Source organism: Oncorhynchus mykiss, chromosome 11 (assembly GCF_057628025.1).
Source record: "Oncorhynchus mykiss isolate SJ-2025 chromosome 11, ASM5762802v1, whole genome shotgun sequence".
NCBI classification, from domain to species: domain Eukaryota; kingdom Metazoa; phylum Chordata; class Actinopteri; order Salmoniformes; family Salmonidae; genus Oncorhynchus; species Oncorhynchus mykiss.
The window spans coordinates 61,328,291-61,351,077 of NC_143032.1; the positions used below are offsets into that span (position 1 = coordinate 61,328,291).

General features: G+C 40.8%; 3 protein-coding genes across 50 annotated transcripts in view; 2 read left to right on the plus strand and 1 right to left on the minus strand.

The window, feature by feature from the left end:
• LOC110536085 (ankyrin-1) overlaps positions 1-8,558 on the plus strand; it is a 176,507-nt gene extending 167,949 nt beyond the window's left edge. For 36 of the 48 annotated variants that reach the window (XM_090190743.1, XM_036935941.2, XM_090190742.1 and 33 more), the window contains 2 exons: positions 1,514-1,624; positions 4,681-8,558. In XM_090190743.1, the coding sequence (XP_090046869.1) occupies positions 1,514-1,585 (72 nt within the window). In that variant the 3' untranslated portion in view covers positions 1,586-1,624; positions 4,681-8,558. The remainder of the gene's footprint in view (positions 1-1,513; positions 1,625-4,680) is intronic. The other 12 variants (XM_036935938.2, XM_090190737.1, XM_090190740.1 and 9 more) reach the window with 1 other exon arrangement.
• Positions 8,559-9,012: 454 nt separating this feature from the next.
• Positions 9,013-16,286, plus strand: LOC110536086 (eukaryotic translation initiation factor 4E-binding protein 2). The gene is made up of 3 exons (XM_021621630.3): positions 9,013-9,410; positions 15,298-15,489; positions 15,756-16,286. Exons 1-3 carry the CDS (start codon positions 9,275-9,277, stop codon positions 15,785-15,787), a joined length of 360 nt encoding a protein of 119 aa, XP_021477305.3. The 5' UTR covers positions 9,013-9,274; the 3' UTR covers positions 15,788-16,286.
• A 3,928-nt stretch (positions 16,287-20,214) lies between these two features.
• Positions 20,215-22,711, minus strand: LOC110536087 (nodal homolog). The gene is made up of 3 exons (XM_021621632.3): positions 22,420-22,711; positions 20,975-21,792; positions 20,215-20,866 (listed from the first exon to the last, which is right to left on the minus strand). The coding sequence occupies exons 1-3, from the start codon at positions 22,709-22,711 to the stop codon at positions 20,714-20,716; spliced, it is 1,263 nt and encodes a 420-aa protein (XP_021477307.3). The 3' UTR covers positions 20,215-20,713.
• Positions 22,712-22,787: the final 76 nt, after the last annotated feature.

Sequence of the window (22,787 nt, forward strand, 5' to 3'; positions counted from 1 at the left end):
TAGATCAACATGTGTTATCAATCCCCAACCCCCTTAGCGACAAACAAATGGAAGAAAAAAAGATTGCTTGCTGTAGTGTACTATCCTCTTGGCTTCCCCTTGCTGTAGTGTACTATCCTCTTGGCTTCCCCTTGCTGTAGTGTACTATCCTCTTGGCTTCCCCTTGCTGTAGTGTTCTAGCCTCTTGGCTTCCCCTTGCTGTAGTGTACTATCCTCTTGGCTTCCCCTTGCTGTAGTGTACTATCCTCTTGGCTTCCCCTTGCTGTAGTGTACTATCCTCTTGGCTTCCCCTTGCTGTAGTGTACTAGCCTCTTGGCTTCCCCTTGCTGTAGTGTACTAGCCTCTTGGCTTCCCCTTGCTGTAGTGTACTATCCTCTTGGATTCTCCTTGCTTTAGTGTTCTAGCCTCTTGGCTTCCCCTTGCTGTAGTGTACTATCCTCTTGGCTTCCCCTTGATGTAGTGTACTATCCATCCACCTTGCAAGCCTCACTCATCCGTGCTTAATTTCCCCATCATGTCCTGACCTGCATGTAGGACCAACCAAATAATCCACAACTTTATCTTGCTCTGATAGCTTGCACTGTCTCTCTGCATTGGCTGAAACAACAAACGAATACTTCCAGGTTTCCTAACAGCAGTCATGGATATCTGCTTTGTGTCTCCAGTCAGTACATAGATAAATGTCTCTTTCTCTCCAGTTGATATGAATGGCTGGGTGTTGGTTGGTTTCTATTGCTGTGCTAATGTAATGAGGTCCATTCTTCCCCCCTCAGTAACCCACATTGACTGACTGTCTATCTGTCTTCTCTACCTCCATCCATTCAAAGACTCTGGTCCATTAACTGACTGTGTGCTGTATCACTGTATCACTCCAACCTGCAGTACTCTCTATTCCATGTCAATGTTTCTGATGCTTCTCCCTTTTCTCTTTTCCTGTCTGTCTTTCCCAACCCCCACCCCAACTCTCTTGGCTTGGCTGTCTTTCCATCATTGAATTCTCTCCATTCCTCTCCTTTTGTTGTCTTCAACTCTCTCTCTTCGCTCCTTACCTCAATTTTCACTTTTAACCTCTTCTCCTCTCCATCGTCTCTTCATACACCTCTTCACCACCTCCTGTTTCCCTTCTCACACACTGTCCCACTATTCCCTCTCTCTCCCTATGTCCTGATTCCCTCCTATCTCTCCCTATGTCCTGATTCCCTCCTCTATCTCTCCCTATGTCCTGATTCCCCTCCTCTGATTCCCTCCTCTCTCTCCCTATGTCCTGATTCCCTCCTCTATCTCTCCCTCCTCTATCTTTCCCTATCTCCTGATTCCCTCTCGTTCCTCTCCTTTTTGTTCTCCCACTAATTCCCCCTAACTTTAACTTCCACCTTTCCATCCTACTTTCATCCTCTTTTCCATCTGTCTCTGTCCCTCCTCTTCCCATCTTCCTCTCCTCCGCCTCTCCACCCCTTCTCTGGCCCGCTCCTATCCTTCTCTCCTCCGCCCCTGTCTCTCCCCCCCGATGTAGCCGGATATTGTGGATGTGAAGAAGGGTGCTCAGATAGTGAAATGTGCCAGTCTGCGGAGAGTAAAGCAGTGAGGCATGCAGACAGAGTGGCAGAGTGACGCGTCCCCGCAGGTACGGGACCGACTGACCCAATGAGACCCCTCTCACCTGGGATAGGGCTCCTCCAGTTAATCCTGCCTCTCTGTCTGGATTAAATAGACCTGATAATGTTGTTACAGTAATTCAGTATTAATTTTAGTACTGCAGTGGGGAGTGACATTTGATGTGGATTAGCTTTGAACTAATACGGTATCATTTGCATTCGATGCCACTACTGTGCATTATTATATTACAGTATGACTGTGGTGTGGTATCCATTTAGTAGATTCACATTTAATGTTGACTATAGATCTGTGCAGGCAACGTAGGTACAAGTCCCGACTCAGCCTTTCCCGCCTATGGCCTTGAACTTTCCTCCCTTTGTCTCTTAATTGCCCATCTCCCCCTGTCTACAGCACTTCCAAAAATTATATCAGAAAGTAACATAGAACTTTATAAGATATTATATTAGAGTGTAGAGTTTTGTTGTAGATGAGTATCGGTGTGTCATATACAGTTGGATCATGGATGTACAGCACATTTGTTGTCCTAATGTCTTCGGAGAGACTAAACTACAGCTGAATTTGTGCTCAGTGTGTGTAGACTGTGTTAGAGTGGGTATTCAGCAGGGTGTGAAGGTCAGTTCAATGTGTGTCAGTGTGTGGGGGTGTAGTACTAATAGAGGATTGATGGATTTGATAAGAAAAATACAGTAGGCCTAGCTACATGCAGTATTTTTCTCCCTATGTTTATGTTAGCGCTGACTGTTGTGCCTATTACAGATGGCATGGCATGTAGTTCTAGAATGGCAAAGGGTGCTGGGGATCCAGAATGTTTTCAAAGGTCAAAGTTGACAGGCTAGTTGTTCTTTCAAATGAAAACAATCTGGAGCACCTGTGTTTATGGGTGTGTGAATATGTGTGTAAAAGCTTGACTTGCTTTGTGCATGCGTGTGTGTCACCCAGACGAGAAACATGTCCCATGAATTTGCACTCTGAGGAATGCAGTAGCTTTCCTCCGATTGCTGACATTTCCGACCAGAGACGGCACACTATTAAATGTCACCTACTACACTAAGTTTCACTTTGGTCAGTAAGACAGAAAAACATACATTATAAACAGACTAATCACATACTTGACTTACAATGCACAACACTCTCATAAAGCAGGAGAAATAGAGCCCCCTATAGCCATAGATACGGTGCCTTCCACATTTTGTTGTGTTACAGCCTGAATTTAAAATGGATTACATTGAGATTTTATCACTGGTCTACACACAATACCCCATAATGTCAATGTGGAATTATGTTTTTCAAATTGTTTATTTTAATCAATTAAAAATGAAAAGCTGAAATGTCAATAAGTATTCAACCCCTTTGTTATGCCAAGTCTAAATCAGTTCAGAAGTAAAAATGTGCTTAACAAGTCACAAAATAAGTTTCATGGACTCACTCCGTGTGCAATAATAGTGTTTAACATCTCTGTACCCCACACATAATTATCTGTAAGGTCTCTCAGTCGAGCAGTGAAAAACAGATTCAACCACAAAGACCAGGGAGGTTTTCCAATGCCACGCAAAGTAGGGCACCGATTGGTAGATGGGTAAAAAATTAAAAATAATTAGACATTGAAAACCCCTTTGAGCATGAGTAATTTTAATTACACTTTGAATGGTGTATCAATACACCCAGTCACAACAAAGTTACAGACGTCCTTCCTAACTCAGTTGCCAGAGAGGAAGGAAACCACTCAGGGATTTCACTATGAGGCCAATAGTGACTTTAAAACAGTTACAGAGTTTCATGGCTGTGATAGGAGAAAACTGAGGATGGATCAACAACATTGTAGTTACTCCACAATACTAACCTAATTGACAGAGTGAAAAGAATGAAGCCTGTACATAATACAACTATTCCAAAACATGCATCCTGTTTGCAACAAGGCACTAAAATAATACTGCTAAAAATGTGGCAAAGCAATTCACTTTTTGCACTCAACAAAAAGTGTTATGTTTGCTGCAAATCCAATGCAGCACGTTACTAAGTGCCACTCTCCATATTTCCAAGTATAGCGTTGGTTGCATCATGTTATGGGTATGCTTGTGATCGCTAAGGACTGGGGAGGTTTTCAGGATAAAAATAAATGGAATGGCGCTAAACACAGGCACAATCCTGGAGGAAAACCTGGTTCAGTCTGCTTTCCACCAGACACTGGGAGATTAATGAATCTTTCAGCAAGACAATAACCTAAAACACAAGGCCAAATCTACAATGGAGTTGCTTACCAAGAAGACAGTGTATGTTCCTGAGTGGTCAAGTTACAGTTTTGAATTAAAATCGTCTTGAAAATCTATGGCAAGATTTAAATGGTTGTCTAGCAATGATCAACAACCAATTTGATGGAGCTTGAATAATTTTGAAAATAATAATGGGCAAATATTGTATAATCCAGGTGTGCAAAGCTCTTAGAGACTTACCCAGAAAGACTCACAGCTGTAATCGCTGCCAAAAGTGATTCTAAAAATGTATTGAATAAAAATGTGTGAATATATACAGTATGTAAATGAGATATTTCTGTATTTCATTTTCAATACATTTGCACAAAATTTCTAAGAACATGTTTACACTTTAACATTATTGGGTATTAAGTGAGAAAAAATGTATTGAATCCATTTTGAATTCAAAATGTAAAATAAGTCAAGGGGTATGAATACTTGCTGAAGGCATTGTATATATGACTCTGGTGTCCGGAGTCCCCTATTTCCAAGCTTGAAAGGAAGGTTGGGGTAAATTGCCTCTTTATGCAAGCTCTGACAAGCTCCGACCTAGCTACTGTTAGAAACCCTAATATGTGAATGCTTCCAACCACAAACGCCGCCATAGATTTTAGCTAACCCGGTATTGCCGATACTCTCTTTGTTCTTGATTACAGAAAACAGTTATATTACAAATGTCCAGTTGCAGATGGTTCTACAAACAGTAGAGAAAACTGCATACCGAAAAAAACATAACTGTTTGGTCTGATTCTCCTCACACTGATGGGAAGCTTGTCCTTGAGCCATATGAACCTTTGTTTCTCTTTCCCTCCAGGAGTTGAACCCCACACCAAAACAACCCTACTTAGACACATGACCGGCAGCAGGAGACAGGGGGAAGAGTGCACATGAAGAGGAGTGTAATAATGGAGATAAAAGAAGAGAGATCTGAATGACAAAACACCAACTTCATAATAACGACAACCACAACGGCTACGCCGATGATCAGCACGCGCCGGAGAAGGAAATGGATTTACTTGTAGTTTTCGTACTTTTTTTTTTTTTAAGAAACAATAAAAAAAAACATTAACTACTAGGCTAGAAGCATGATTTCGTATAAAACAAAAACCAAACAGAGACAACAAAAAAACTAGCAACCAAAATGTGCTTCCTGTTATATGTATCAGCATGAATGACTGCTGGCGCATGGCCTGTCTTTAACTACAGTACTAGGGGTTATGAGAGGGGGGGGGGGACCACTCCCATGTGGGATGGGAGGTCATGATGAGGTGTAGGGAAAGGTGAATATGTCATACATCCCTTTCCTGAAGAAAAAGGGCAGTGTTTGTTTGTGAAACTTCTGAAAAGGGAGTATGTTAAATACTCTGAATTATCTCTAGGCAAAGGTTTGCTCCCCTCTCCCTGTCACACTAATCAAACTCTTCTAGCAAACAAACAAACATCACCACAGGCTAGTTTCAGCCTTATGTCCCACTGTCCCACTCCAGTAGCCTACACTTAGGATTTTGGTGTTGTACATACTATATGCACTTAAATGATACGTGACTGAGTGTTACGTGTGTTTTATGTCACAAAAACCTTATGCGATGCTGATGATGATGCTGCTGTTTCAGATCTGTCCTGGTTTTCTTGTTTGGTTAACTCTATGTGCATATTCTATATATCTTGATATGTGTGGACATAAGAACAAACAAAACAATCTTTGTGTCATTCTGCCTGTTTTATCTGTCAGTTTTTGTTTGTCTGGTTATTTGTTATTTTGTGATTTTCATGTGCTCCCTCCCTTTGCTCCCTTCATCTCACCTACAGGGCATTATTGGCTTCAGAAACATTTCATAGTTCTTTGTGTTTTAGGAAGAGGAGTTTCTGTGTTGACTTGCATCCCCAACCCCATAACCAACCTACCCCAGAGTGGTTTGTGTGTTTCCAAGCTGAAAGTTATTGGAGTAAATGCTGGTGCGATTATTAGGACTTTGAACAGGCCTTTCCCCTACCCTACAGTATGTGTACAGCTATAGTCTAGTTTGTCTGGTGGATCCTGTCACCACCATCTCCTGTATGCAGCCCACTTCAGGCATCTATACACCCCATCCTCCCTACACCTCTCCCTGCACTCCCCCGTCCCTCTCAATGTGGATGTAGCAGTCCTGTCCTGTCCCTATCGATGTGGATGTAGTAGTCCTGTCCTCTACCAGCAGGGGTCAGGGTTTCATAATAATTAATGTAGCATCTCCCCTCTTGTGTCTGTCCAACAGCGACAGTGTTTCTGTCTGATATCACAGGATATATCCAAGAAAGAGTTTACAGATCATCTCAGCACCTACCCATCATTCGATAAGGGTAAATAAGTTACTTGACCACCATAGGCAATAATGTAGCTTTGGTTAAGCTGGTTACAGGTGTGAGTCAGCCAGAGAGAGGAACGTAGCTACTGAGATTTGTAAGTGTTGGGATTGTAAGTGTTGTTTGTATTGTTGGCAACTCTCAGAAGTGTAGCGAAGACAGCCAGCCACCAATCACTGTGATAAAAAACTGTAATATTGACCCCACAACTGTGAGCCCACACAAACCCACCCCAAACCTTGCTCCTGTCCTCTCACCCCTCTCTTCATGTCTGTACAACCCTACCCTGTTTCCCATCAGAAATGTATTGTTGGATGTTTGTTTAAAGGAAATCAATAACTTTGGTTGAAGGAGTAGGTCTTTGTGTGTGTGTGTGTGTGTGTGTGCGCACTATGATCCCCTTGATCACTCACTACTTTGACTTTAGATGTACTGTCTGATCAGGAGCTATGCCAGAACCCGAGTAACCCACTTGCTATCCACTTGACCTGAATGGAACAGAAAGAGTTTTGGTTGTGTAAAGTAGACCAAGGAGACATGTTAGTGGACTGAGTAAATGGTTATGGGTTGTTGGAGAGTTCTCTTAATCCAAATGTTTTTCTCCCAGTCCCAACAGTGTTTATTTTTTTGTGTGTGATTGTGTGTGTTTGAAGGTTGGGGGGGCAAGGAATCTAACTTCATACCAGCCATTCCCTGAGTTTTATGCAAGCTGTCAAATGTCTCATTTTCAAACTCATCAAGGGAATGTAGCAACACTGAAAAACAGCTAAAAGTGTCCACTCATTGTTGATTTAAGCCTTAATGACATTCATATTTTACTTTAAGGAAACATTTGAATGTTGTGTGCGTGAGTGCATGTGATGAGTCCTCTGATTGTAAGTACAATTGAGACTGACACAGTACAACAGCATTTAGTTTCGACAAATGACAGTGCAGGGTTGAAGGAGGTAAATCGGCATGGGTGTGAAAGTGATATGACACTACTGGTGGACATAACAGAGGCTCTCCAGTCCCTAACCTTATTCATACAAAACATGGTCACAGTAATGTTACCTCAGTACATTATACCATCCTACATCATATTAGATGTATAGATCATCTTGGCACTGTACCGTAACTGATCTAATACATTACATTTCTCATATCGAAGGAAAATGTGTCACAAACACTCCAGCGAGTATATGAATCAACACTCTGCAATAATAATAATACCTATACATGTAAATGAATCTCCAGTCCAGGTCCATGCTTTATCCGCCTCTGTAGCCACAGATAATGAATGTAAGGTGTTGCTCTGTAGATGTTAGTTGAGTAGGAAGGCTAGATGTCAGGCTGTTTGAGTCTATCTACAGAACTCAGGATCTGTTGTTTATCAAAGAAACTGTATAAAACTGAACACTCTTATATATGCATACATATTCATAAGTCAATACCCATCCATGCATGATCAGAACAAGAGAATGAGCAAGAGAAAGAGAACAGATCTTCAGCTCAGGATTTTGTATTGAGACATTTTATCATTAACTATCCCTCCCTCTGCCGGGGGGGGGAAAGCAGACTGGGCTATGTGGATCTATGGGAGAAGAGCGTTAGACAACTCTCTGAGAATACATGGGGACTTAATTTGCTAGGTTTTTTTTAGATGGCAAGCATTTTTCCTCAACACCGCCCACCCCCATTCCATCCCTGCTCCCTATAACCAAAAAGAGATTGAGCCAGTTCTAAGGCTTCCTTCCACACAGTGACAGGTTGAGCGGAGGAGTCAATGAGAGGGAGGAGTGGATAGGACTTTAGACTTATTCAAAGTTATAGTGAAAATATCATGAACTGAAGGACTATGGAGGTGACGACATAAACCAAGTTCATGCAAAAAAATATTAACTGTTGCAAAAACTAGAGAACACATATACTCCTTTAGAATGTATTGAAGACATTATTAACGCAATAGCATATTACTCAATACTTAGGAATGCAACTGCGCACATGCACAGAAAATGTTTTTAATATAAATGAATATATATATAATATATGAAAATATATATTTACTTAGAATGCTATGCACCCTTGTCAACAGGATTATAGTAATGTTATGGATGTACTTTTGGCATCATAGCTACCAAGAGACTGTTGAGTTATGGGTAATGCCTGAAACCTGGGAAAAAATAGGGGTCTTGTGGGTATTTTAACTTGTTTTGTTTGCTTTTTTTATTGTTATGAAGAGGTCAAATATGGAAAACGTATATAAATGTACAATCCTTTTAATCAAATGGAATCCGATGACATCTATAGATAATCTACCCTGTACACCAGCTCAAATCATTTACAAAATTAATAAAGAAACGAAATGTCCCTGTGTTTGTGTGTGTGTGAGTTTGTATGAGATTAGTATTATTTTACCTGTTGAATGTATGTGAACAATATTAATACAGTTCACCTGATGGCCAGAGGCCTATAGCTTGTTTTTTTTTCAATGGCTCTAAAGTTTTCACAGTTGGGGTATTCTTTCACAGAAGGATGACATAATGGTAGGGAGCCGATCTGGCAATGAGAAATTGGTTGTATTATTATGAAAGTTGTATTATGAAAGTCCTGGAGCATTATGTCACCTTTACTCAAAAGCCATGCATTGCATCCGTCATCATATGACTATAATGTTTCTAACATTTTCAAGAACACAGACACACTGATTAACAGTATCATATTATTACACCGCATTGATTGATGCCTAAATCAGTTTGGCTCACTTGCTATTTTCCAATTTGGACATTTGTCGATATACTGTGTCTAAGAAGCAACACCATCCAACAGTGGGGGGCGATATAATATCAATGAGTGCGTGCTGAGGGTGAGTTTGGAAGAACGTGTGCGAAAGTCCTTTAATAAATAAAGAACCTGGCCTCTGCTATAGGTTTGCGTGTTGGAATGTGTGACTAGTTAACATTATTTGTACTTATTATTTTATGAAAAGTAGCTAGTTTGCTATTGACCCACAACAAAAGTTGAATGTCCAGGATCTTTACGTTGTTTAATTTGTAGATATTAGAAAACGGCCCTGTGTTTGGAAAATGTCTTCGGTCTGTCAGGAAACCACTACTAGCAAGTCCATTCCGACCAGATGGGTGACTATAAACGACGCGGCGCACATGCCCCACGACTACTCCACAACTCCCGGAGGAACTCCGTTCACCATAACTCCTGGAGGTAACAGTAGCTAGCCTTTATATATGTGTGTTATGCCATATGTAACTCAACGGGAAATTATTAGATTGCTAGCCTAATTACTATGCGTTCGAGCTATGCAGGTGCCCCGAACACAACCTCGATGGGTTGTCAAATCTCTAGATAAAGGACAAGGCTAGCAGTCAAATTTCTCTAGCATAATGTTTGCGGTGCAGTATTGTACACTGACAAAGGCATTAACTTCAGCCTGCAACATGCTCATGTCTTAGTGACTTTGTTTTGTTTCTGATAGCGTGCCATTGTTTGCATCCGCTTGTTAACTATAAAGCGTATATAGTGTCACTTTTCGTATATAGTGTAACTTTACGTTGTTTAATTTGTACCACCACGATCATCATCATGTACCAGCTGGTGTGACTTGATATCAGTAGGAATCTTGCTTCAATCAGCTGTCTCGGCTAATAACTGGAAGTAGTGGTAACTTATAGACAACTGCAACATAGCTACGAGAGATCGTCACTTGGCTTAATTATTTAGCTACACAAATGTTAGTTTGGTAGTAGTTACAGCAGGGTTTCCCAAACTCCGCCCCTAGCACTAGGCATATGATTCAAATAACCAACTCATCGTCAAGCGTTGCTTATTTCAACCCCTGGTTTATAGCATGGCAACAATAGATTGATTGTTTTGTTAAACCTTTATTTAACTAGGCAAGTCCAGTTAAGAACAAATTATTACAATGACAGCCTACTGGGAACAGAAAACTGCATTGTTTAGTGGCAGAACAACTGATTTTTACCTTGTCAGCTCGGGGATTCGATCTTGCAACCTTTTGGTTACTAGTCCAACTCTCTAAACACTAGGCTACCTGCCTTCCCAGCAAATTACCGAAGTGATTATGCAATGGAAATCACAGGTTTTCCTTTTTTTAATTGAGTTAAATGAAAACAGACAGGGCAGGGAAATGGGTATGATTACCTATAATGATTACCGCAAATTAGACCTAATTGACAACATGGACTTGTCAGCTTTTTCCTAGATCAGAGTTTAAGTGTGCACTATGTAGGTTCAATTCATATTCTGTTTTATGACAGGCGTCTGCAACATTTAATCCGTTCAAGGATTTGGGGCTTTTATTAGGATCCCCATTAGCTGTTGCAAAAGCCACAGCAATTCTTCCTTGGGTCCACATATAACATAACAATACAGAACAATAATAGACAAGAACAGAGATGCATACGTTTAAAAATATATCATGTGTTGACCGAACACTACATACATAACCAGTTAACATTTACATACAAGTGTAATGAAGTCAGATAGGGCAGAGGTGTTACTTTATTTGTTTTTTTTAAACCATTTTTGGTGTTCACTTGGGCTGTCTGAGATGGAAGGGAGTTCCATGCAATCATGGCTCTAAAAAGTACTTTACCTGAATTTGTTCTGGACCTGGGGGCTGTGAAAAGACCCCTAGTGGAGAAAGTTAATTTTGGGGGGAATTTTCATATTAATGTTTCCTATAAAAACAAGAAGCGATGCAGTCACTCTCCTCAACTTATAACCAAGAGAGGCTGTAATGCATAGTAGTGCTAAATGCTAATAAAACCAAAAGTATTTTGTTCTCTCGGTCTTGTAATATTGACCGTGAGAACCTGCATATTTGCACATTAAAGAGAGCCTAAATTGAGTAAAAATACTTGGGTATTTTGATTGACAATAAGCTCTCGTAAAACACACATTGGAAAGTATCCCTCTGATTACAGTGAAGAGCAAGACTGGCTGCTCTGTTCTGGACCAGCTGCAGCTTTCTTAGGTCGTTCTTTGCAGCACCTGACCATATGACTGGGCAATAATAAAGATAACATAGAACTAGAGCCTGCATCTCTTTATCACGGACAGACTTCTCTCCATCTTTACAACCATTGAGTTGTAATTGAACCATTATGCTTTAACCAAGACAGTTTACAATCTATGGTAACACCAAGTAGTTTAGTCTAATCATCTTGATCAACAGCCACATTATTCATTATCAGATTCAGCTGAGGTCTGTCTATAACTTAAGGAATGCTTTGCATCAAATACAATGGTTTTAGTTTGAGAGATGTTTAGGACTAGTCACCCATTCTAAAACGGAACAACTCTTTGTTTAGGGTTGCAATTATTTCATTATCTGCGTTTTCTGGCGTGTATAATGTTGAATCATTCGCATACATTGACACAGGCTTTACTTAAGGCTATGGCATTAGTACAAATAGAAAACAGTAAATGCCCAAGAGAACATCAACTTTTTTAAATCTTTTTTTTTTACATAGGCAAGTCAGGCAAGAACAAATTCTTATTTACAATGAAAGCCTACTGGGAACAGTGGGTTCACTGCCTTGTTTAGGGGCAGAACAATTGATTTTTACCTTGTCAGCTTGGGATTCGATCCAGCAACCTTTCGGTTACTGGCCCAACGCTCTAACCACTAGGCTTACCTGCCACCCCACTTGTTGTGTTCATAGGATGCATTATATGCACATGCATGTGTGGTTACATTTGTGCAACAACTGACATGAGTTATTTCATATCGTGTGAAGCAGGTATAGCAAGCAGGTAGAGACTAGAGTGCATTGCAAAGTAAAAGTATCTGACATTTTAAGTAGTCCCAGAGAACATATTTGTTGCATGATTAATGCATGGATTGCATGCCATTGTAAATTTAGTTATGAATATGTAGGCTAGGACACTGTTGCCTGTCATGCTTTTTAAAGCGTTTCCACACGGACAAGTCTAAACAGAATCCTCTTGACATCCCAACTCTGATGTAACCCTATTGAAATTGACATTTTCAAACGGCTATGGTTTAGGTTAGGGACGATTCAAGGATCCAGGAAAGCACTAAATGATTCCACACAAGGCCTTTCACTTCCTCCCTCTTCACTTGGTCACAGCTGAAGTGTTGTTGGTGGCGTTCAACACTGATTCAGAGATGATTAATGCACTAGCAGAACCTGCCAGATCATGTTGCAGTTTCTTATCTTTCAGCAGCAGCTGTTTTGAACCCTCTGTCACAAGATGCCATTAACAAATGAGACACATAGAGTTTCCTAGAACTTAAATGCATTGAATGATATGTAAAATATGCAATAACAAGCAAGATATGAGGGATAAAAATGTTCCTACTAATTTCCTGAATAATAGCGCAGGTACAGCCAACTAGCGCAGGTACAGCCAACTAGCGCAGGTACAGCCAACTAGCTCAAAAAATAAATACAGTTACATTTTTGGGATATTATTTTTGACAATGTATCGTTTTGACAATACCGCAATATTATTTTTTGAGCTATAGTTGGCTGTACCTGCGCTAGTTGGCTGTACCTGCACCAAAACCACAGTATTTTTCCTTCAAAGCTTGTTATCCAAATAGGGAGACAATTTGTTTTCAGAACTTTTATTTCCATGACTGATAAACACTTGTTTTCCCATGTCTCTCTCTTGTCCCTCTGCAGCAGACATATGGTGAGCAATTTGTTAGGAACATCAAATCGCAATAAAATCACAGTATAGAATTACATATAGAATTGTGAGAATCACTATACTGTGATTTTATTGTGTGTGTGTGTGTGTGTGTGTTAATTTGTTTTACTTTTATTTAGACATGGATCACCATTGAGACCAGGGTCTCATTCTCAAGGAAGCCTTGTGAACATGAATCCACAATTCAATACAACAAGATTAATCAAAACAAACACAACTATCACATACTATCTCCCTCAAAATGGCTCTAAACTGTCCAATGGAGACCAGCGAGTCAAGTCCCCAGCTCAGTGGAGACCCATGGGTCCTCCAGAACCAGACAGTCCAGAGAGCGGGGCTGAAAGTTGCTGGATCTCCAATTAATACGTGAGCCGAGGTAGTTGGGGATTCTGAAGAACCCTTTTAAATACAAAAAGTAGGCAATGTTGAGCCCTTCTGGTAGTCAGACTCCCAGCCAACAGAACTATACAAAATGCAGTGATGTGTATGAAAATTGTCCCCAGTGATAAAACACAGTGCTGAGTGATAGACTGAGTCTAGAGGTTTTAAAACAGGCTGCCACATGTATGTAGACTATATCACCATAATCAAGTACTGGGAGAAGCGTTGTTCAAGCAATCTTCCTCCTACTTTCCAAAGTGAGGCAGGATTTATTACTAGAAAAGAAACCAATCTTATTTCTCTTTTTTTTGTTGTCAGTTTTTCAATGTGTGTATTAAGAGCTTATTTTGATTGGGGAACTTGCTCAATTTAGGCTCCCTTTAATGTGCAAATATGCAGGTCCTCACGGTCAATATTATGAGACGGAGAGAGCAAAATACATTTGGTTTTATTAGCATTTAGCACTAGTTTAAAATCAGTAAGCAATTTTTGAATTGAGTCAACAAAGTTGAAGGTCATGAATGGCCTGCTGTACTGAGGTCACGGGGGTAAATAACTGTATGATCCGTGTAGAGATGAATGTTACAGGTTTTAACAGACAAATATTATTTATATAAATAGCGAAGAGAGCAGGGCCCAAAATCAACCCATGTGGCACACCTTTCGTAATATTGAAGAAACTACATTTTGATACCGTTAGATAGGAAACTTGCAATTGGTTCAATAACTATTTCAGACAACCTTTGAACAAGTAAGAAATGGTTAACTGTGTCAAACGCCTTTGACAAGTCAAAATATAAGTCAGCGCAATGACTTTTTTATGATCTAAACAATATAGCACATCATCTAAGATAATTGTAGCCACTGAAACAGTGCTATGTCCAGGTCTAAAACCAGATGGGTGCTCATTAAGAACAGAATGAGAAGTTAAAACCGTTCTAGGCTGAGAGTTGGCCAGGGACTTTGTCAAGGCAAGATGGCTTGGAAATTGGACAGTAGGTATCCAATTCAGAAGGATCTCTGCCTTTGTGTAGGTGGAAGACTTGTGCCCCTTTCCAGATCTTACGGGTAACCACAGAATAAATTGTCAAGTTAAAACTATAGGTTAATGATTCTGCAATAAGTGGGGCAGAAAGCTGCAGCAAAAGGGGATCAAGCCCCAGTGGATTATTTTACATCGCTCTTCAATAAGGCACTTAGTACATCATAGACCTCAAATGGTTGAAATAAATTAGGAATTGGCACCTAGGTATTGTAATATCATATCCTGAGGTCCCTTGCAATTCCCACCCCTAATTCCCTATAGAGTGCACAACTTTTGACCAGGGCCCATATATAGGGAATAGGGCTCAGTTTCTTGCTCTAATATTAGTCCAAGGTTAACAGGAGGGGTAATGCACGGAGGGCTCCCACGGGTTACTCCTCTGCCTTTTTTGCTGAGGTTTGTCCTTTTAGGCCACTCATCAGTAACGTGGGAAATTCTGGCACAGAAAGCAGCTGGCCGATTATATGTAGGCTAGCTTGCCTTGAACCACCCTTTGGTGAGCAGATATCAGTGACTGACTACCCTGTGGACAGTACAGCACAGAGGACAGTACAAACAGAACCATTTTGCACCATATATATTATATGCAATCCCTGCATTTGATTCATTTGTTGATGCCATTAGTTGTAGTTTTTTTCAGACATACACATGCATATCAAATCATTGGGGTGGTATGTTGATTTATGCACTTGTAGATTATTAAAAGTACACACATTTTTAATTATCATTTATGTAGCGCTTTCACTTCACACACGTTCTCAGTGTTCCAAAATATCCAGACACCTGTTGTGAAAAGTATGAAAGAGTATATGATGTGTGAGGTTTCACTGCAGGGAGGGTTCAACCAAATAGGACTGCGGAACAGGATGAGTGCTATGGAGGGATTGTGCTCCTGTTTGATCCATAACATTTGCATCACTATTTAAGGAACATTTCTACCCCTACCCTCCTCTTTCACCTTAGGTACAAGAATTATCTACGACCGGCAGTTCCTGCTGGAGTGCCGCACTTCCCCGCTGGCCAGGACTCCCCCGTACTCTCTCCCTGACATTCCAGGGGTCACCAGCCCACCCTCAAAACACATCACCAATGTAAAGGCCCATAACGGAGAACCACTGAACAACAACATCGTGGCACCTGCTGACAAGAGTGCTGGTAAGAACGTGATCCAGTCAGGCAGGAAAACAATTTACTCGTATCTCAGCTGTTACTGTGCCAACAACATAGGAAATCAATTTGTTTTATGGAAAATGTTATTTAATGAGAGAAAATGTTCAGATTTACTGGAAGCTCAATGTTTGGATAATTTTCAGGTTTCAATATTTGCCCCTTATGAAAGTATTGCCTGTCAGACTCTTCAAATAGGCTATTATATAGGTTCAGTAGGAAATAAATGAACACATGTGTTTTTGTTTGTGAAGGGGATGATGCACAGTTTGAAATGGACATCTAACTGGTGGTGAAATGAGCATTCTAGAGGGATGTGAAACAACTGCACATACTACCATGATGCTAAAGAAGAGGCCCAGCCAATCCCCTGTCCAGACTCGCTACAATATTGTCACCCTGTGTTTACAGATGTGTCCATTAGTTGCTGTGTGTTAACTTTCAATATCAGTGGTGTTGTTACTGTGAAAACTGCTCAAAGGTAGCCTGTTGCCTTTCTCTTGTGAACCCAGCAACAACACTGAAAAAGACTGCCCCAGAGGAGTGGTGTGGAGGTAACGATTCAATACAATTGTTTTCATTCTTTAAAATTATTTTGACACTCAAATCATCCTAATCATGGGCTAACCACCCTTCACCTCTCTTCAAATACTGCCTTCAAAAAAACTTTACATTTTTACAGATAGTCATACAAAGGAATGTTTTTGTCACCTTAAGTTTTGAGACAAAATAAATACATTTTCACATGGTATGTAAAGAATAATAAACAAAGCAAAGAGAACATATATTTGGTAGTAGACTTGTTTCCTAAAAAGTAACCCGTGTGAATAGAATGGGTATGTGTATTCCAGAATCACAGGATAGCTTCTGTCAAACCCTCGGGCACTCTCTGTGATCTGGCAAGTGTCATTAGTCTCATGGTAAATGGGTTGCTGACTGCAATACATGTTCCCCTACAGGAAAACCCCTTGGTATCTGACAGGAAAAAATGAATGACCCACAAATGGTTATTCCACTGGTAATATAATGTAACAGTAAAATAAAAGACATCGTTACTATGAGTTCTAAATTACAATTCCAGCTTTTCCTGAAACGTTTCATTTTAAATGTACATGAAGCCATTAGATAATTTTACCTCTAGTCAATGTTAAATTTAGCTCGAACTCAAAACGCACTACAATGTTTGAATTTGATGTCACTGTTCACATCCATCAGAAGCTATCGGCACCGCAGCTACACATCCACTGGCACGCTTCCATTCTTCTGTGAAGCAAAGCGGTAAATGTCCTGTGTTTGTAGTGTTGCAGGAGTTACATCTGTGGAATTCTTCAGGAAGTTCCCTCTTGCAACTGATAACATTCCAGAACCAGCAGCCTGGAAAGCAGTAATCAATACACACCATGATGTCCTTCCTCTCATCCAAAAGCCACACTGTCTGTATGCACGTTATAAGCTGTAGGCCTATATGGTTGATTTTAGAAATGCAGTTTATTTCTGATCTTTTTTCACTAATTGGTCTTTTGACCAATCAAATCAGCTCTGGAACAGGTCTAATGTGAAAAGATCTGATGTGATTGGTCAAAAGATCAATTTAGTGGGGGAAAAAATCGGAATTGGGCTGCCTGTCTAAACGCAGCCTATGATTCATATTGGCTGTAAATGGAAGAACTTGAACAACAAGACCTATGATTATTTTAAAAGTAGGTTTGTCTTTTTTTTAAACATCCATTATATGCTTTAGAGGTGATACATTCATGACTTCGTTATTTAGAGAATTAAATTAAATGGGTACTTACATATTCTGATAAATCCCAATGTAAATTGGGACATTTAGCCTTCAAGCGACTGTGATATTACCTGTCTGTGAGACCCTGTCAAACTAGTTATTTAGCAGTAAGTCGGGTATCGGGTCCAGTCAGAACAAAGCAAGAATGACACACCACACCACAAGGCCCTGCAGACGTTTTTCAAATTGTAATCTAGCACTTAATTCTGCCTAGCCACTAGGAGTGTCAACCAGATGCCCTACTTGCCAAGCAGGAACCAAGGTATGTTCCTCTGTCAGAATTCAATAATGCATAACATCCTATGCACTGTCAATCTTTTTTTTTCTCTGTGGGAATCTGTACCAATAAAAGTAAGGGTGCTATGCATAGGACATTGTGAAACAACATTTAGGATACATAAAGTGTTTCATCAATATTAGCCCACTTGACTATCTGAACAATGGACTGACCACCAGGGTTATGTGTGTGTGTGGTGGGGAACAGAAGGGGGTTGTTCATGAGGGTTCAGTGTTTTGTGAAAATCGACACGTACTAGAGAAGCTGTGACACCTGGCTCCTTGTCACTAACGGGAAACCCACTGGGCCAGTTCCCCATGCCCTGCCGTGGTGTCTGAACAAACACTCAAGGGTCCAACCCCAGGCCCCATAATGACCACTGCCATAGGAGGACCCAATGACCATGACAGACTTTTGTCACCCCAACAGATCAGCCTGTTTAAATTGCTTTACTCTTGATCAGCATGGATTGTCATGGAGGCAACAGTGATTATTCATCTGGGCTGAACACTGAGCTTTAGTTATTAGTTAATGCGGCTTTGATAATAGCTTTGAATTCAGATTTGACCTCTTGACTGTCTGTGATCACACTTTTTTTTTGGCTGTACTTGCATAAATTACATTAACAGCTTAGTTTTGGAACGCAACCTGCCTCTTAGTTGGTGCACGGGTTAAAACTGTATCTGAGGGCAGTGTCTTTCCTTTTGCTAAGAGAGAGACTTAGGATAGGTGTAATTTCAGGGCAGGGGAGTGTGAAGATGTGGAACGACACTTTGCACTTTACCACTCCTCCTGGCCATGCACACAGTAGCTTCACTAACACCACTCTGCTCTTGTTAGGGGGTCTATATTCCCCCATTCCTGTCACTCTTGCTTCCTGGCACCCCTAAAATAAACAACTGTTCTTTTCTTTCCACCATTCCCCACCCCTGTCTTGACCCATTCCTAGTCATTGCTCTGTTCATTTCCTCCCTACACCCGTTGCTTTGAACACAATCAACTAGGAAATTGCTTGGCTGGGCCTTTTTACAAGGGGCACTGATGTCTCCCCATAATCTGTGCAGTAATACTATAAACATATATGTGGATTTCAGGTGAGGATGGTAAAGCAGTTCACAAGTAACTGGTCTGAAAAGCCATAAACACGCTTGTCTTGTTCAGTTCATGACAGTTTAAGAACATATTAGGCTTGTTGGGGGCCATCCTATTCTCAAGTACACTGTAAAAAAAACAGTTGTATCTACATACAATATCAATATTAGATATATATATTAGATATTAACATTGTTTAGGCTTACCACTTATTTTTCTTAGCACAAAACTACCTCGAGATTTCCGTTCGTTTGTATAGGTTACCTTCAGATGAGTACTAGTGATACTTGTGGGGGTCATGGAGCAAAATTAAGAACATCATCTTGTTCGTGAGAGGCTTCGCTAGTGTTCAAAATAGTTTGTAGGCAAAACCGTTCAGACATTTTTGTTACAAGACCGATTTTTGGCTCGGCCACCTTCCACCGCAGATGCGGAAGACCGACATGGAGGGATGTGGAGGGTTGATTGAGTTTTTTAATTTTTTTTAACCTTTTATTTAACTAGGCAAGTCAGTTAATAAGAACGAATTCTTATTTTCAATGACCGCTTACACCAGCCAAACCTGGACGATGCTTGGCCAATTGTGCACCACCCTATGGGACTCCTAATCACGGCCGGATGTGATAAAGCCTGGATCTGAACCAGGGGCTGTAGTGACGACGCCTCTTGCACTGAGATGCAGTGCCTTAGACCGCTGCAGCCCATGCAAAAAAAAAAAAACTAAAGCTTAAACTGACGGATTTTGATGGGGATTTTTTTGTTAGTGAGGCATGGATGCATCAATAGAATATCAATCATGCTCCACAACAAGCTGCTTGAAGCTGCAATATCTCACTTTTTGATAAACCCGACCAAATTCACGTAGAAATCTGAGTTATCAATCTGTCATTCGCATTGAAAGCAAGGATGAGAAGCAGTAGATCCATTCTGTGTGTACTATTTCTATGCCTCCTGTTCTTAAGTTTCCTTTTTGTGTCTAACTTTCGGGTTTTGTACACCGGCTTCAAACAGCTGAAAATACATTTTTGGTTATAGAAAATGTATTCAGTGGTTTAGATGGTACAAATATTCTCTACACTCCGAATGTTTCTTTGTCACAAAATTTGGCAAACTACTCGATTTTTAGCAACCAGAAAATGGCAGAGCAATTTCTGCATATTGCACCTTTTAACACTAATATAGAAATGTACATTTGATTCAAGTTGTATGCATGTTCTAAGAGAAAAGTAAAATAAATCAGTCAAAACAATTTGAATTACCCACAATCCTCTAAACGGAGCCAAGTGGCAAGTTGTTGCAAGAACTTAAAATTATTAAATGGAGCTAAATATTACAATTTTGTCAATTAAATCACTTAATACCGTTTGGGAACATGAAATTAACAAATCATTGAAAGGACTTGCATTCAATTTTATTAAATATAAGTGGTTATTTTTTTGGTAAATTTAAATTCACCCCAGAATAGATTTTTGGCAGTCAAAAATACAGGCCAATACAATACTGAAATGTCCTACATTTCTCACTTAAGTGGATTAAATCAATAAATGTCACACTTCGATGAACAGAATAAAATGCTTTAATATATATTTTTTTCAATGTACAAAAATATCTTTAATAAATGAGTGACAAAGTAATCATAACAAGATACCATTTTGGCAGAATATTCCTTTATAAACTTCTTAAATACCGCCGATATAAATGCATACAGCCAAAGTACGACCCAAAAAAGTGAAGTCTTTCTTCTTGAAATATTCAAATAAATAACAGTACATCTTTATCATAAAGTAAATACATTGGCTCAATTTAAGGACGCATCTAAGATGCAATGCTGTTTCAGATAAGAACACCTGATATGATATGATGACTGTATAAGATATAGTAAGTATCAAAGAAATTGATCTTCCATGTTACAGACCACAAACAGCCTGAAGTATAAATTGAATCAGATGGACACCTTCAATAATAGTCATTTCATGATGCACAACATGCCATTCTAAGTGAAGCGTTTTAAATAAGTGGTATTTTTGGTTACAGGGTGAGGTGACATGGCTGGTGTATCAGTGACAGCCACACTCCTCCACGATCATGTCCTCATGATGCCGTAACACCAGGTCTTCATCACCATAGTACAGCATGGACAGCGGGCTGAGGCGCGTAGGCACGCAGGAGGGACACCCCACACGATCCGGATGGTACAGTCTCAACAGGCTCTGAAAAAGAAAATAAGCATATTTTACGGAAAGCTGCACTAAGCATAAATGCATAGGAACTTAAACGTTTCCATTTGGTTTAGGTATGTTTTTGTTTTCATATCTTACCTTCATGTATGCATGGTTGGTGGGATTGAAGGATTCATCCACCGGAGTAGGGCACTCGCCCTCGCAACGGAACGCGTTGTAGCGCTTTGGATACACAATCCACTCGTTCCAGCCGATCTGGTCGAAATCTACCCACATGTCCACCTTCCGACATAGTGGGCGTTGGACGGCTTCAGCCAGTGACCCAGTAGCATTCGCTGCAATTCCGCCAGCCATCCGCACTCTCTCCATTCGGTTTCTCTTGTGGCGTCGCCCTTGAGCTTCATCGCTGACTTGGTCCAAAATTGCGTATTTGGAGTGCTCCACAGTACGGATGAGAGTGGGTGCGCTCTCGCCATCCCGAGGCAGGTTGTGCTTGGAGAAGACAACCATCATAACCCGTTCGGCTGTCGGATGGTGAACCTTCCTTCGCCTGTGCGTAAAATGTTTAATGTAGGGCATGTCGATCTCTCCATCTACCCCACTCCCGTGATCTTCCTCCATCACATCTCCAACTCTTGCTTCTTGACTCTCCGTCACTGCGTCTCCCTGGTGCAACCAATATTTGAGCAGAGCTGTTACATTGAAAACGTTCAATGGAGACTTGGTGTCACTGGGCGATGCGCCAAAGCTGCCCAAAAGAAGGCGCTCATCGCGGCACATTTCAGTGTCAGAATCGCAGTCCTGCTTTCGCGAGTGATAAATGTCCAATGTGACGCGCTTGGAGGCGGAGAAAGCTGGTAGTCTGACCCGAAGCTCTGACAGCTGGACATCGTCAGTCGCAGAGATGGAGGACATGTCGAAAGTAACGGTCCATTTCTCACCCACTTGATGGCAACCTGGAAGAAACGAACAAAGTTAGTAAACCAGCTGAATACAGTCAGTGTACCATCAACAAAACGTACGTATACGTCACCACAAACTAGCCAAACCACTCGGCCTAGCCTACTAGACAAACGTCAAAGCTTTGGAGGGAGTGGGAGGAGAGGGCAGCAGAGGGTGAGAGCAGGATGTGTATTGAACCCCCTTTTGTATAGCGGTCTGAGGGGCTAATACACACACACACCCGCTCACATAAAAAAGCCTTTAAAGTCGAATAAGCATTGTGACACTTCTGGGTTGTAAAGAGGGAAGATCTGATAAACGCAGATAACACACCCTACAACCAAAGTGGCTGGCAGTGATGGAGAGGACATGTGTGAAGAGATCTAACCTGGCTCGGACGCTTGCTTGAACTACAAGCCAACACACATTATCGTAAACTACAATACACACGTCAAACTAAGTATTATTGGTCCAAAAAGTGACAAGTTAAAGACGTGTCAAACTGAATGGCCAGTTCAAATGTTTGAAACGCAAATTCAAAATGCTAAACCAACGAAACAAAATAAGAATAACCTGAAAGTGTTTCCAATAGAGCGTAACACGTTTTAATATGCCTAACACAAACTAAAACCAATACCCACCTTTTGCTATGAGACTGATGACTGAGTCAGAATGCCGCAGTAAGTGGCTGGCATCGGCTGCGCTGACGGTGTTGACAGCCGTGGACTGTGAGGAGTCTGCAGCCTTGAAGGAGCGGTACAGCTGCATCATGTAGAGAGGGTACCTGCTGGGATGGTACGAATTTAGATTTCCTAAAGTGGACTCGGGTGCGCTCTTGTGATACCGGGAATGGTGCGACAGTTTCTCCGAACTGCCAAGCCTGAAAAAGCAGATGAGGAGCGCGCAAAGGACGAGCCATGCCAAGCATTCCATTTTTGACAGAAGCGGTGTTTCCACTGTAGCGTTAAGTCACGTTGAAAAGTAAAGAGAAGATGGCATCAACTAGTCA